This window comes from Cupressus sempervirens, chromosome 3 (genome assembly GCF_028749045.1).
Source record: "Cupressus sempervirens isolate cs-2001-9-10 chromosome 3, ASM2874904v1, whole genome shotgun sequence".
In the NCBI taxonomy this organism is placed as follows: domain Eukaryota; kingdom Viridiplantae; phylum Streptophyta; class Pinopsida; order Cupressales; family Cupressaceae; genus Cupressus; species Cupressus sempervirens.
In genome coordinates, this window is record NC_143120.1 from 1,096,746,553 (window position 1) to 1,096,762,364 (window position 15,812).

The 15,812-nt window shown below is 36.6% G+C and overlaps 1 protein-coding gene across 1 annotated transcript in view; it reads left to right on the top strand.

The window, feature by feature from the left end:
- The first annotated feature begins 1,180 nt into the window (after nucleotides 1-1,180).
- Nucleotides 1,181-15,812, top strand: part of LOC149570607 (uncharacterized) — a 110,514-nt gene continuing 95,882 nt past the window's right edge. The window contains exon 1 of the mRNA XM_089823183.1: nucleotides 1,181-2,211. Coding sequence (XP_089679309.1) covers nucleotides 1,404-2,211 — 808 coding nt within the window. The 5' untranslated portion in view covers nucleotides 1,181-1,403. The remainder of the gene's footprint in view (nucleotides 2,212-15,812) is intronic.

Below are 15,812 nucleotides of genomic sequence, written 5' to 3' on the forward strand. Positions count from 1 at the left end.
ACCTAGAGAAGGAAGGTCATCTACGATCTACCAACCTAAATAAACAGAAGGTTTTTCGATGCGCTGGTAAAACTGCTGTCACACAAATATCTACACACCCTGTTCAATATATCTAGAACAAAACTCCTTTTTAGCTTAGGTAAGGTACACGAGGAGCAATTGAAATTGACGCACTAAAAACTCGAGATATACTAGACGTGAAGACCTGCATCCCACGGAAGGAGGTGCGTGGGCTCATTAAATATCTATGTGGAAGCCCACCCAAAACCCTAAACCCCACCTCTTTGTGTCGCCTTTTACTGCAGTTTATATACGATAGCCCAATTTCTCAATTGCAACTAAAGGGAGGCTTTGTACTCTAGGAAAGGGTTTTGCCGAACATAACAATTATTTTCAGAAGTTCATAATCATACTCACGAATATTTTACCCACAACATGATGCACACTACTACAACTAGCCATTAAAGAAATTCCAAAACGACAGGCAACAACAGGACAACATACAACATCTCTAATACGCTAATCACATGATATTGGAAAAATAAACAAAATCATAGGAAAACCCTTCAAATGTGTATAAAATAGTTCAAAAACAATAGATTTGTGCTTAGCTAAAAATACATAGATCATACATACAAATGGGTTCTCGATAAAAAGTCACGCCTAAGCTAAAACACCTCTTTGGTTTTGTCCTTGCAGAAACCTTCCAAGAAATCAACTGAAACTGTTGACGTAGGGACAAAATGATTAAATAGTGCATAAAATTATAAAGATTAAACATAAATGCAAAGGAGAAGAAGCCACTCACGCATTCTGAAAAAGCACAAATGTCCACAGAGAAAACAAGGAAGGCTGTAATGAAAAAACCCACGAAGCCATAAAAGCAAAAAACTTTCGTGCCAAAAATAATAAACCTTATTACACAGACGGACTCAACATATTATAGTTTTTAGAAAATTGAGATAAGAAATAGGAATGACCTATTCTAATTACACCTTTTTTTTGGCATAGACATATGACCAATTTTGGAGAAAAAACTAGAATGCGTTTTCTAATGCTCAATTCCATATATGCATACCAAACGAAAAATATGAGACATTTTCTATTTTGGTCTTCCCATTCCACTCGTATTCCATCAACCAAATGGGCCCTTAATGACGATTGTCAGAGAAACTCAAATATCCTTTAAAGCGAATTTAATTATATTTTCGTTCCGTTAACCCTCTTTCCTCTGAGTTTTTGTTGTTTTGATCGAGAGTTGATCTGCGGAAATTTTGAAATTGTAATTCTGTGGGAATCGAAATGAACTGCTTCCAATGAGTCAATTGTGCAGGCACGGACGAGGAGAGATCGTAGAGTTTGGCCACGTTATAATTCTTGTTTTTGGCTTTGCTGGATGAGCCATGAAAAGCAGACGAAAGCTCTGTTCTATGCATAGCGCTTCCAAACGTTTGATGGCTAGTACGTCTGAAAGCGGGATGGACAAGAAAACAGGGGAATTGATTTTAGAGTATGTTCTCCGGCAGTGCGATAAAGATTTTATTATTTCCGAACTCATCAGAGCTCTTCCAGTTTCTAATGAAAATCTCAGGCTCAAAAAAATGATTCTGCTGAAGAGTATTTCGTCAGACCTTTCGGAGCGCATTGTTTCTGAGAAAACCCTAGAAACTCTCCAGTCGCTCAAGGATCTTAATATGCAAATATGTAGAGACCCTAACAGCGAAAAGTCTATGCAGAATTTGTGTTGTAAAGTAGCCGTGGAATGTACTGTGAAATGTTTGAGGGGAACCTGTAAAATCAACTGGGATGATTATAACGATGCTTTACGTAAGCTGTGGACTTATCGCGCCGAGGACACAGAAGATGTAGAAATGGACGGCGAGGTTATTGACGTAAAGAAGGAGCTTCTTAACGTTGCTTCTAACCATACGCTTCGAGAGAGTGTTCTTGAAAAATATAAACAAGATGATGTTCTCAAGTATTTGGATGCATTTTTAAAGGATTCGTGGGAAGAAATGGGTCCGTCTTTGTTAGAAATCGCACTTGAAGAGGTGGCTCAGCGAAGCTATAATTTCATAGCTGGACAAGTTATGAATCGCGATGCCATTACTGACAGAATGACAGCTCCTTCGTGTGAAACTGGGGATCCTGCTTGTATTGTGCCTGATAACAATGAAGAAACCACTTCAACATTCCCTCCTCCTTGGGCTGGTATGCCATTTGATCCATTCACCATATTTTGTGCTTTTGTTTCTTGTAATTACTGTTGTTCAATCGAAACCCTTGGGCGTCTGCATTACCTTTTTCATACATGGATAGTTTTTATGGGCTCTTTGTTCTCAATTTTCTTTTCTTTCGCAAAAGGTTTGCAGTAAACAACGTTCCCCCCAAAATACATTAGCCAAATTATGAAAACAAATCTAGGAAAGTTTGTAAACTGGCCATATGCATTAGAGATGCGAATACCACAGGTATTAGGTATCAGGTATCAGGTGATACAAGTGGAAGAGATAGGAAAGTATACTTGGAAATTGAATATATACAATGGTTTTTGTTTGGCACTCAGGACATCACTTACTGATGATTGTACATTTCTGGAGATTAGGCACGTTAAAAAGAATTATATCACTCAACTATTTGCCATTACAGGCTTTCTCTAGATGTAGATGTTGGGTTTGAGGGATTTCTATTCCTCTATTCCATGTGCAAGATTGGCCTCGAGCATTTAGTTTTAGAAATGTGCTTTTTACCTGTTTTCTGAACGGGAAAATTGCATTGACAGTGTTAGGGAGACATTTGTTCTCTTTGCTTGCAGCATCAGTACCAAACTTCCAAAACCCATAGTATTTTCTAAGAATTTTCCTGGTTATTACATGTCTTTTATATTTACCATTTCAAATAGTGATTTCCAGGTTCTTATATCTATGCCTTCTGTGCTTTCGTTGATTGAAAACTTCTATATAAAGGTTTGATTTTTTGGTTTGCCCTTGTTTATGTAAAGCTTTTTTTATTTGATTTCTCAATAATATGTGTGGGCTCAATTCTAAGTAGTGTGAAATATGCTTGGACTGTGTTCTTGCATGGGATCAGCTTTAGCCATATTCATCAGATTTTTTAGCATAGGTTACACTTTGTGTTCCACAGAGTTTTGGAGACAGGTTGGCAGGGGATGGCAGAATGTGTTTCCAGTATGGGGGTACTTTTGGGCCATTTATAAGGGAATGGCAGTGGGTAGCTTAAAAAAAAGGTGTATACTAGTTTACGCAATTATATATCAATGCTGAATGGTATTACATAAAAAAGCAATAGGTACTGACTCAATTTTGTCCCCATATGTTTCAATATGCAAGTTTGCATCTCCTTTTGCGTTTGAATTTCATAATTTTGAACTTGAAGCAGCATCTAATATGGGTTCAGTGAATCAGCTGTAAAAGAAGTGTCAATTGGCAGTGTACTTCCAAACTCAGTGCCCACATCCTCGTATTGTCCTTGGCATATGGGGTACCAGCGCAGGGGATGTGTCCTTGGAGCACTGCACAATGCATAGTTACCAATGCTCCTTTTGGAGCAGTGGATGCGGGTGTGGGAGCCTGTGGATGTGTTGTGAGTGCGGTGCCCTGTGGGTGCCTGCCAGAAGCTCACCCTGGGCACCCAGATCTGGGGGATGTTTACTTGTGTTATTTTGGAGTATTGCATGGTCTCTACATTTTCTCATTTAGAATAAGATTTTAGTTGTGTTTAATAGAAGCCGAAGTAGATGAATGGAAGATATTGTTGTTGGTGAATCATGGCGAAGCTTATGTCGATATTTTTGCCGCATGTTGATTCAAGCGTCAGTGTAAGGTTAGTTTGGGCCTAATTGCAAGCATCTAACTTCAATCGGAGATATTCATTTGGATCACGCCTTGACAGGGTATTGGAATGAATATTGACAATTTGAACATCATTCCTGTATCCTTAGAAGCAAGCATCATCATTTTTCTAGTTGTTTTGGTGAAGCAAAGACTGGTTAATGTCTCACCTCACCATCGATGATATCTTGCATTGATAGAGTTAGATTAGACTTTCTAAACCCTTTTTCCATTGGTAATTTGTTTGCTAAATCTTTTGCATTTGCAAATTTGATGTGCATTGATTGAGCAACGTAAGTCCCTTTGTGATACCAACATATCACATCAGTACAACTGAGTTAAGTTCACAATAGGAAGGAAACTTAGGGTTGTCTCATTTGCTCAAGAGAGGGTTCAAGATTTGGTGTTTTGTTTGGAATACAAGTGTTCGATTCTGCATGTTGAATTTGTCACAAAACTTCCATCAACATGATCTTCGTGGTTGTTTTTGTGTTACTCCATTTCCTTAATAATGATCTATTATGCCACAGTGAAACCCTTATTGATATAGCAGTGCATACCTCTCTGTAGAAACAGTGAATTACCATTGAACAATCAAATATTCCTGAGGTCAGTCATTGGATCTCGGTAACAACAGTTGTGAACCATAGAATAATAAAACTTGCACCAACAGGCTGCTGTTTGCATTGTATGATCTTCGTGGTTATTTTTGTGTTACTCCATTTCCTTAATAATGATCTATTACGCCACAGTGAAACCCTTATTGATATAGCAGTGGATACCTCTCTGTATAAACAGTGAACTACCATTGAACAATCAAACATTCCTGAGGTCAGTCATTGGATCTCAGAAACAACAGTCATGAACCATAGAATCCATGACAAATGAGTAATATTATAAATGCAAAAACCAGTGGATGGATATTTTATTTTCTTAATGCTTTTGAGCCAGCATTGGTTTAGAACCTCTTGAAACATGACAGTGAATCATCACTAGCATCATACAAACTCCTTGACTACCCCAAACAAAGCAGCTAGCTGATCACAGAAGTAAACTATTAACCAAATTTCCTTTCTATAATGGATAGTACGACTCACTTCATTTTGTATATTTCACCTACTCATATTGATATTTGCATCTAAGAAACCTGTCTGAAACTTGTGCAAGAATTGTTTTTTACCTCATGGAAGATAAAAGAGACCAGGAGAACATGGGTACACCTGATTTGTATGATTTGAGTGGTTTTACATGAGTTCTCACTGCTTCAATGGTATTTTCTTCATGCCCAAAACTCTGAGAAGAGATTGTCCACTCAAAAACTGAAAAGTGCATTGAACACAACCCCTCATAACTGAAGATAAGCATCCAATCAATGCCTGAATCTGCTCCTTAAGTTTGTCAGAGCAGTGAGAAGCTGTGGCTGCCATGAACTCTTTTGCAAACAGAAAGAAACACCCAAGAACAGAGGAAAAAAACCACAGTTTCACATACCAAAATCAAAGTCTAGCTTAGGTTATGTGGGAAAAGGCTTTGACATGGAATCTTAGGTGGAAAACATATTCAGGCTCCTTCTCCACCTTGCAACATGAGAAATTTACATTTTCGTTAAATTTTCAACTCCATCCAACTTTATGCATGGTGCCCCTTGATTAAAGCTTCCCTTATTTTGATCTTTTTCCTTTTTATTACTTTATTGGAAACCAAAGGCTTTATTTATGTATGCCTGAAGTGATTTTTCTTTTTCAATGTATAAAAAAAACCTTCCAAAACTTTGACATAAGGCACAGAGGAAAACTTTATGACTACTTTGATCTGAAAGTGAAAAATTGTCAATAGACATGCTGGAACTTACACAACTATTCTTTTAATATTGAAATCGTTTACAAATCTTGTGCTCATTCAAGCAACAACATGAGACTTACAAGTTTATTCAAGCTCCTTATGAGCAACCACATTAGAAACAACAATTAGAAGATCAAGACTCACAACTTAGAATCCACCTCTTACAATGAGACAAATACAACCAATAGAAGACCAAGAGTCACAATTTAGAATTCACAAAGATGTCCCTCTTGGGATTTGAACCACGGTCTCCACAATGAGAACTTATTGCTTCAACCGACTAAGCTAAACCCCTTGGACTACACAGCTATTCTTCATAAAACTATTGCTCTAGTATATCTTTGTTCATTATGTGACATTGTTGTTAGATCTTCCTTAAAAGCTATGATGGTCATCTATTTTGGTGGTTTGGGTTTATCAGATATCAAGGCCATATGGTATATAATTAATGTATTATTAAGTATTAAAAAATTATAAAATAAACCAATACATAATTAAATACAAAATAAAAAATTCCAAGAATAAGGATCGTTTATCTTCGGTTTTGCAAAAAATATATATTCTTTCCGTATGAGAATGTTGTAGAGATGAGTTCTTGTTCATCCAAGATACAAGGAGATAAGTATTCTATGATTATATCTTGAATATAGATTATAATTTTTTTGTTATAGCACTGGGAATAATGTTTGCTTTTGGCATTGATCTCTATATAGGTTGATTCTTTATGATTTATTATTAATCCCTCTTGGTTGCAAGACAAGCAATAGTGGGATGATGAAAAATTAGATGCAAATTGTAGAAATTAACATGGAGATGTTTCTTACAGTCATGTGACTGAATTGTTGATACAGATCTTTATTAAAAGAGGAAGATCATATGCATGAAATGATATTCAGAGGCATACTATTCAGCTCCAAAGAAAGGCTATGTGAAAGAGTGAGATGTCTAAATTCTTTCAAGCTTATTTGGTCAAATTGGAATCAACTATCTTATTGTGGTGATCAAATTTTGATCCGCTGAGAGGGACTCTCTATTGAGAGAGAATCTTAGACAATCTTATACATGTTGTCAATGAGTTCTTCTCAATGACAGAGAAGTTCAAGGTGAAATCCCTTGTTAATGAGATCTTCTAATTGACATAAGATTTCAAGGTGAAATCCCTTGTTAATGAGTTCTCTACAAGCAAATTTTGACATGAAATCCCTTGATCTACCTTGTGCGAGTAGTATGGTGGATCTACCCTCTATGACTAGGCATGGAGGACATGAATTCTTCTCTGGGAGAAGTTTGAGGTGAAAGCCCTCGTTCCACCCTTTGCGAGTTGGTATGGTGGGCCACCATTTGCAAGTAGGCATGGTGGAAATGCATTCTTCTGTGGGAGAAGTCTGAGGTGAAAGCCCTTGTTTTACCTTTTGCGAGTAGGTATAGTGGATTTACCCTTTGAAAGTAGGTATGGTGGAAGTCATTTGTGTGACTTAATGACTTTAATGTTATGCTCTTGAGGCATTGTGAATCTGATGGAGCAATTATCTATACTCTGGTTCTCCTCTACTCCTCTAATTTATAAGAGCTCCTCTACCTTAGAGGATTATTTTGAAGAGTTCGACTAGAAGGTAGTAGACAGGAAAAATAAAAATGAAAACAAAATTGGATGTAGGGAAGCATAATAAAAAGGGTAAAGGCTTAGGGGAAGAAAGTGGTTCCAAAAGCTTTGGGAAAGCGCAAGTGAATGGCAGACAACCTGCTCAGGAAGGGCTTTACAATGATAAGAATGAGAATTGAAGAAAGCAGGGAAGGTAAAGTAATCATGAGTAGGTTTACTCTAAAGAAAAAAATAGTTTTGTCTCATATATAATACATCGAGGGAGAAACTAAGTGCCAACAGAGGACACAACAAACACCTACAGATATATTAAAAACATAAATGGGTTTGGGATAATACTAAATGAATCGGTTCTATAAAGAAACTTTAGTATCTTATTTATTTTATGATGGGAATATTACAATCCTCCCATCCCAAAACTATCTCGCCCTCAAGCAAACGCAACGCTGAATATTGTAGAACTTGTTCACACTCCCAGGTGACGTTGTTGAGTGGCAAATGCTTCTAATGTTCCAAGTATTCCTTGATAAGACTTTGACTTATATTCCAGTGTTGTTTCATTCTTAAATCTATGAGGCTAGGGAACATAGTCCCCTTGGCAAAGGAAGCAATATTCATAGATTCCCTTATAAGTCCTTTAAGAACTTGGAATAAGGATAAAATTGGTCTTTGTTCCTACTTGAATATTCTATTATTTCTTTCCTTCCATAACAACTAGGCCACCGAGGGAAGAATATGGGACCAAATGCATTTGGAAATGGGATGAGAGAGAGAGAGGAGTTACTCCACTGAGAGATCAAGAAGGGGATAGAGATCGACCTAACCCAGGTAACTTGCAAAGAGGACAAAACAAGACTCCAAAACTCACGGGCATAAGCATATTGTCTAAACAAGTGATCTATTGATTCTGAGTCCTTTTCATAGAGAATACATTTGTTGGGCAGCTAAAGACCCTTTTTGACAAGGTTGTCCAAACTTAGAATACGCTTGTAAGCCACCACCCACTAGAAGCAATTAATTTTAGCGATTAATTTGGGAATCCAAACTAGGTTCCAGAAAGGATCTTTGCCTCCGGTTGCTTTCAAAGAATTGTGAGCTGATCCAATTGAAAAGGAACCATTGTTGTTATATCCCCATATCCACCTATCGCCCTCCGTAAAACAAAATAGACAAGGATTTGGGATTAAGCTTGTTAGTTGAATTATCTCCTCTCTTCTGTATTAGGAATTCTTCTCATTACTTTGTATGTCTCCCAGAGGTCTATGAAATTTATCCATGAGGATTTTCGTTAATTCCATTCTAAGTACTTTTCTATTATGTCGCCTATAGCAGCATTAAGCTTGTACTGGAGAGGTGATTCAAAGAAAACTTCTTTCAGTGGGGCATCTTCCCTCCATATTTCCAACCATAGAGAGCCTTTCTACCATTTCCTATAAGCTTTCAACTCCCTTTCCTTAAGATTCCTTTGGTTTTATGAATTGTAACATTTGAGATAGTCCTATATGAAGAGACATGAGTCATACATTTGGAAATATAAAGAGACTTGTATTTGGAAATTGAAGAGACCTTCGGTTGTGATATGAAAAGTCTCTTAATTCTATATTGTGATTTCTTTGTGATATTGTATCAAGTTGAAAGCATTGAACTTGAAAATTTACTATTAATAAAAGAGGTTTTTTTCTAGTTTGGGTGGGCTTTTACCTTCAAGTTGAAGGGTTTTCCAAAGATAAGTTCTTGTCTCTTTTTGTGCCTATTTTTTATTCTATTTTTCTTAATTGCTGTTTGCCATTCTTTCTGGGCAAAACATTAACTCTTCAAGTACCCAAGTACCCCCCACCTTCGCCATTCTGTAGCTGTGCCGTCGCCCAAGATGGGCACTTGAATTTATTTTTTGAGTTTCGATTTTTGAATGTTACTGTTAGGCATGTATCACATTACTATGTTGAATTTTCAATTGTTCTGCTTCATATTACAAATTCGCTATTTTCAAGTATTTCAATTTGGCATTTTAGATTGAAACATCTTTTCATAACTAGCATTTCAAGTTCTATATGTTTTGCATAAAACATCCCGTACCTGCTGTCCACCCCGCGTTGTCTCCCCACCCTCCTGAAATTGAGGCCCTTCGTTCCTTCGCCTCGAGAACATGTCATATTGTCTTGATGTATCCAAGCATTGGTGTTATACTATATAATTATCATCTATTAAATGTTAAAGAGAAATTTGAAGGGTTTTTACTTGTGCAACTATAAATAGAAAATCAATAACAATCGTCATATTGCTCTTCATCGAGAGCAACAATGTTGTTAGTTCATTAGAACCAACAACACTACCATTCCCACTAATTGCACTTTGCAAGCCTTATGTAGCATCTTTGAATCACCAATTCTAGTTCATCCTTAGTTGAGACTAAACAAACCTTTTAGTTAAGGTCTTAAATAATTTTTTAGCATCCTCATCATTGTTTCTTGGTGTGTGACATGGGTTTTTTTTTTGGATTTGACCTAGTGTTACCTAAGGATGCATCCTTGCCTTGAACACCCCTATCCGCATAACAAAAATGTTTCGAGGACTTGGGGGCGTCCCCATATCTTCCACTTTTTCGAAAATTCACAGGAAACGTCCTAGAAATTTGGGGACTTTCAGATTTTTTTTATGGGGATGCCCGTACATCTCGAGAATGATTGGGGATGCCTTAGAAGTCCTTGGGACATATGATTGTCCCCATTAGATAGGCAATGATAACACTTGAAAAAACATTTTTTTCGGTTTTAAAACTCTTTCTTTTTCAATTTTAATGTGCCCCGCTTTGTTCATGTTCATCCTAACGTGCTTATTATTGTTTGGTAGGTAATCTTCCTATTTAGGGTCCTTTGATTTGTATTTGACAAGATTACATTAAGAGTCATTAATTTAGAAATGCTGTCATAGTCATGTTACATGCACAAAATTATATAGCGTATTGTTTGCAAAATGTTGGCAAAGTTTGAAAAGTGCATTACAACCTAGAACATTTATTTTAATGTCATTTTGTGGCAATACATCAATGTGGTGTTGGTCTTGGGTTAATTTGGGCCCTTTATGGAAGATTTGGTGAATATTGTAGGCTGCATCAAGGTACCATCTTATTGTAACGAACCTAATATGACGATCACAATTGTATAGTAGACTTTTTTGTATTAATATCAATCCACTTACAACAATTTGGAGCTGTAGCTTGAGAATGAAATGATAGTATAGTATTTCAATATGGAAAGCGAGTTATTGTCTTTGTTGCTATTGACAAGGAATTCTGAATTTTTTTCTTGGGGTTATTTCATATTTTTGTTATTATTTTAGTATTACATGCGCATTAACAATAATTCCAAATTATGAATATTTTGATTAGGTAAAGTGGGATAGGGCTTGAACCTGTACAATAATAGAACAAGAAGATTGTAAAAGTAACGTGAAGTTGAAATGATAGGTGGAAATGAATTCATGAGAGGTGAATTCAAAAGGCTTTTGAAAGGAGTCACAACCAAAAGGACCCAGGGTCCAACACCTTCAAGATTAAATTTTGAAATTAGAGGGGTTTAGGCGAGAACCTCGAACTAGAAACCAGAGAACACCTCTTGCTCCCAAGAAAGGAGGGATAAGGAAGAGGAAGAAAGAATGAAACCAACAGAAGAAACTTAAGCTCTAACAACTACAAAGGCAACAAAAAACCTCCAATACTGAACAAAAAAGATGAGATCAGCAAGAAGGAAAATTGTAAAACTCAAAAACTGCAAAGAGAAGAAAGCCACTCTGAACAAGAACCTAGACAGAATCAAACCTACCACCAAGTAAAAGTATGAAGAGAAAGAGCAAGAATACATCATCCGCGATAAAGAAACCACGTGAAATCTCACCTCCATAGAGAAAGCCTCTCCTCTAATAAGAGCCTTGCGGGGAGATAACCAACTAGGGCAGACCATCCAAAAGAAAGAAGAAGAACAAAGGGAAAGAGTAAGTCCCCCAACCAAATCTAGCTTCCAAAGACACTAGGCACCAAAGAATAAGGAGGAGATTAGGGCCACTTTCTATGGATTTTGAATAGCTTTTTGGGCATGAGTGTTCCAAAGAGCCTTTGGCTCTGTTTGAAGTTCACTGTTGTTGGGCTTGGTACTACGTTGCTTTTTTGGGCTTCAAAGTTTCTCTGTTCCGGCTTCCAAACTGCCTGTTCTTCCTTGGCATGTCTGTCTTTTTTCTAGGCCCTGTTACTTTTCAAAGGGGTAGACCTTTATTAAGTGTCATAAGGTAGTCTTCTTTGCTTGCCAATTCTTGTTGGGACCTCTCATTTGGTTCCTCTTGGCTTTTTGAGGCGGGTGTTGGGAGCTTGTAGAAGGGCCCCTACCTTTAGACCCCCTTCAATTTGTTCCTTCCTTGAGCTCATTTTGTGTGGTGATTTGTCTGCTTGTTTGTTGCACTCCTGTCACTGCTGGGAGCGGTAGTTCTCTTTGCGGTGTTGTTGGGCAAGCAATCGCCTTTGTTTGCCCTTCCTTCTTGGGTATCTCTCTTCTTGGGCTTCTTGGTTTGGAGCTTGACTATCCTTGCCAGTTTTGGGGGTTTCTTCCTTTCTCCTCTGAATCATTGAAGAGTAGAGGAGAAGAAAGGAGAAAGGAGAAAGGAAGAAACCCCCAAAACTGGCAAGCATAGTCAAGCTCCAAACCAAGAAGCCCAAGAAGAGAGATACCCAAGAAGGAAGGGCAAACAAAGGCGATTGCTTGCCCAACAACACCGCAAAGAGAACTACCCCTCCTAGCAGTGACAGGAGTGCAACAAACAAACAGACAAATCGCCACACAAAATGAGCTCAAGGAAGGAACAAATTGAAGGGGGTCTAATGGTAGGGGCCCTCTAGAAGCAATAAACCTGAAATTAGTCCCAAGAGTAACTTTGGACAAAATGTACAAGCATGCACCCCATGCAAGATTTCATTGGGGTGCATGAATGAAATTTACTAAATCTTCATGTTTTTTAGTTGGATGCATGCCTTGGATTGTTAATTGGAAAGCCTTGTGGATGAGGTTTGCAGATACTAAGTTAAGCAAACTATATAAGTTCAAATAAATACATATTCTAACTAGCTAAATTAGAGGCCAATATTCTACTACAACAAGATTTTGAAGAAAATCGCCACATAATTTGAGGAATTACATGGTTAAACTACTTTCAAAGCTTAGAATATATTATCATTTATGTAAATGTCAACTCAAATGCACTCTATTTTCAATTTACATAATGAAATTATTGTCTTAGTTGCACAATAACTAACTGATGATCTTTACAACATAAGCTTAACTTCAATTATCATGAATATTTTGTGTTGAAAGTACTCACTTATAGGTGACAAGAACGAGCTTTTAGGGATTTAACAAATAATAAACTATTCCAAAAATACCACTTTAAAGTGAAATTATTTGCAACTACAGGAAAAATGGAAAGAAAACAATTCTCAAACAATCTTATCCCAAGTCAAGCAATATAATAAAATGGCTTAAAATAGGCTCCTATCTATTGCCTAAAAATAAGACACTCATGTTGAAGTTTGGTAGCTGCAAGAGCTATTTGCATACCAGTGTTGGTTGCATTACTGTGATGGTTGTGATATATGCTCTGCTGCAACAACTCTAATTCCCTTCTTGTGATCAAGTGAGATAAAACTATGAAGAGTCTTCTCTTCGATCATCCATCTATGTGAAGAGTCTTACACATTGCATATGTATGATCTCTCTTGCTAACTGCCATCAACATGTGTGCTATGATGGTCATGTATTCATGCGTAGCATTTGGAATCAAAAGGGTATCATGTTTGGTAAGTGCTGGTCATCAAAGAGACACTACAGTGTATCTAAAGAGACTTATGTGACTGTTGCGTTGGTGAAGACTATGTAGAGTCACCATCACTCAGTAACTGACAAGACATCCTAAAGCGACAATCTTTCGTTTCTTTGCAATGTGTATTCTAGGCGTATGAAAGACAATTCGGTCAGTGTGAGAGCTATTCTTCTAGGTGTATTGGAATTATCATTTGAACTGTTGAGGAATTATTTTGAGATTTTCGTGTGCAGAATGTGGCTGGAGAATTGCTTTGAGACTTGCAATATATTGTAAACATCATCGTAGTAGTAGAGTGTTCTTATTAGTGTCGAAGTTTAGCAGAAGTTTTTGGAACATTATCGTGTGTTCTTCATTGAGTATATTGTTGCTTCCTGTAGGTAGTTATTGATATTGTTTTTAACGTTCTTCAAGTTTGTAGTTCTTGTATAACAAGGATTCATTATTATTCTTAAGAGAGTATTGGTTATATTTTTAGAGTGCGAAGTCTCAAATAGTTGTGATTGTTTTATCTGGACTATGTTATTATTCAATAAAGGACACTTTTTGTGTGTCTGGGTTTTTCACCCTCAGGAAAAGGGTTTTACCTAGGGTAAATCCTTGTGTTTATCTGATTTTTATTTGTTGCAAGTTATTTGCTCTCGTTTTATGTTTCTAGGTTCAAAATTGAACATGGTGTCAGAGCAGTTTCAAGGAAAGATCCAAAAACATAATTTTTAAGTAGTGAAGTATTCATTCTTCTCTTCTAGTTTGAATATTTTAAGCTTCAAAATGGTGAATGGATGCAAGGTTGAAGACATATTGGATGTTGCATCCAATTTCACATCATAGAAATTCAGAGTCATTATTACACTAGAAGAGAATGTTCTTCTAAACTATTTGAAGGCTAATGCACTTGAGCCAACTGATGATATTGGGAAAGGTCAATGGATGAAGAATAACATTATGGCAAGGAAGACATTGATTAATTTTGTACAAGATCATTTTGTGCCCCATTATATTGAAGTTGAATTCAGCTAAAGAAATTTTTGAAAGTCTTAAAAACTTGTCTATATTCAACACCACTAGTCGAGCTCTGGTGTTGAGACGTCGACTACTTCATACAAAATGGTTAGAGGAGAATTAATTATTTTCTTCTTAATGAAATTCAATTGAAGATTAAAGTTCTTGTTATGAGGCCATGAATGATCTCTCCCATTCTTGAGTATTTTCTTCAAAGCATTAGGGGAAGAGATGAATTGCCCAAGTTTGATCATCCTTAGAGATGAGTGCATTCAAGAGGAATACAAATTAGAAGCAAGAGGAGATGGACAAAAATCTCATCATGAAGAAGATCATGTCTTTGTTGCTCAATTATGTTAAAGGAAAGGGCGAGAAGGGAAAAAAATGAAATTTCAAGAGGAACAGAGATAGGAATTCAGATTTAGCTCCGGAACCAAAAAAGGAGGATCTCTGTGGAATTCAATGTTTTAGGTGTGATAGTTATGGTCACTTTGCTAGACATTGTCAAGATGCTGCCGCAAATGTTGATAATGCCTCACCTCATAAAGAATCTAATGACAATTCATAGGGGTTCTATTTATCTGAGCCCCTTCAAGCAGTGTTTCAACTGATAGTAATAATTGGTTACTTGATAGTGGCACTTCACGTCATATTGCAGGATACTGAGAGAATCTTTCTAATTTGGTGGAAAAAGATACTCGTTCGCAAGTAAGAATTGTTGATGATGCTTGTTATTCAGTGAAAGGTATTGGGACTACTTTTCATCTAGATTCATACATCCCTCTTCATTTAAGCTATGTCTTGTTTGTTCCAAGAATTAAGAGAAATTTGATTTCAATTTCAGTGTTGGAAGACAAAGGGCATTGATTTCATTTGCTGAAGGTAAGGTGCTTGCATGGAAGAAAAACAATAGCCTTAAAACAACTTGTTACATCCCAATTTTTGGCTGCATTTGAAATGTTCATATAATCGCTGAGGTATCATGTGAAGTTTGTTGATAGGTAAAATTAATTACAATCATGTGAAATGGTAGGATGGTTAATCATTATAATCTCATATGAAGTTGGCATGATAGTTAACCATTATGATGATATTTTAATGCTATTTTGGAAAGTTGGTTATTTATCAAGAATTTATGAGAATTGAAAAGATAGTTAGCCATTATCATAGTTTATGATTAATAACTTGTTATGGTAATTATTATTATATTGAGAATACGATTTAATTGTGGAGAATTTTCTTGTAGGGAGCACACCAAAGGGGTGTGTTGGTTCCCAAAACCGTAGATTGAAATCCTACGAGCCTTGCCCACTCAATGCTGGGATATCAACCGGTTAAGGCCAACTTGACGGGACTGATTGATGCGATCCAAATTCCCTGCGCTTTTGGCTGTGCAAAACCAAGGTGGGTGTACCTGATCCTGGACAACAACCTTATATCCAAGATGCTTAAAGAAGATCGGTTAAAACACAAATACAATAAAAGTTTTCCTAATTGCAAGAATTATAAGAGAACTCCAAATTTGCAAATTACGAATAACAAATGAATAATTGAATAAATGTGATAATGTTTAAAATAAAAAATAATTATAAGTTAATGCAACAAATGAATATATTAACTCTTCAGAAGAAAGAAATGAGACAGTTGCCAGC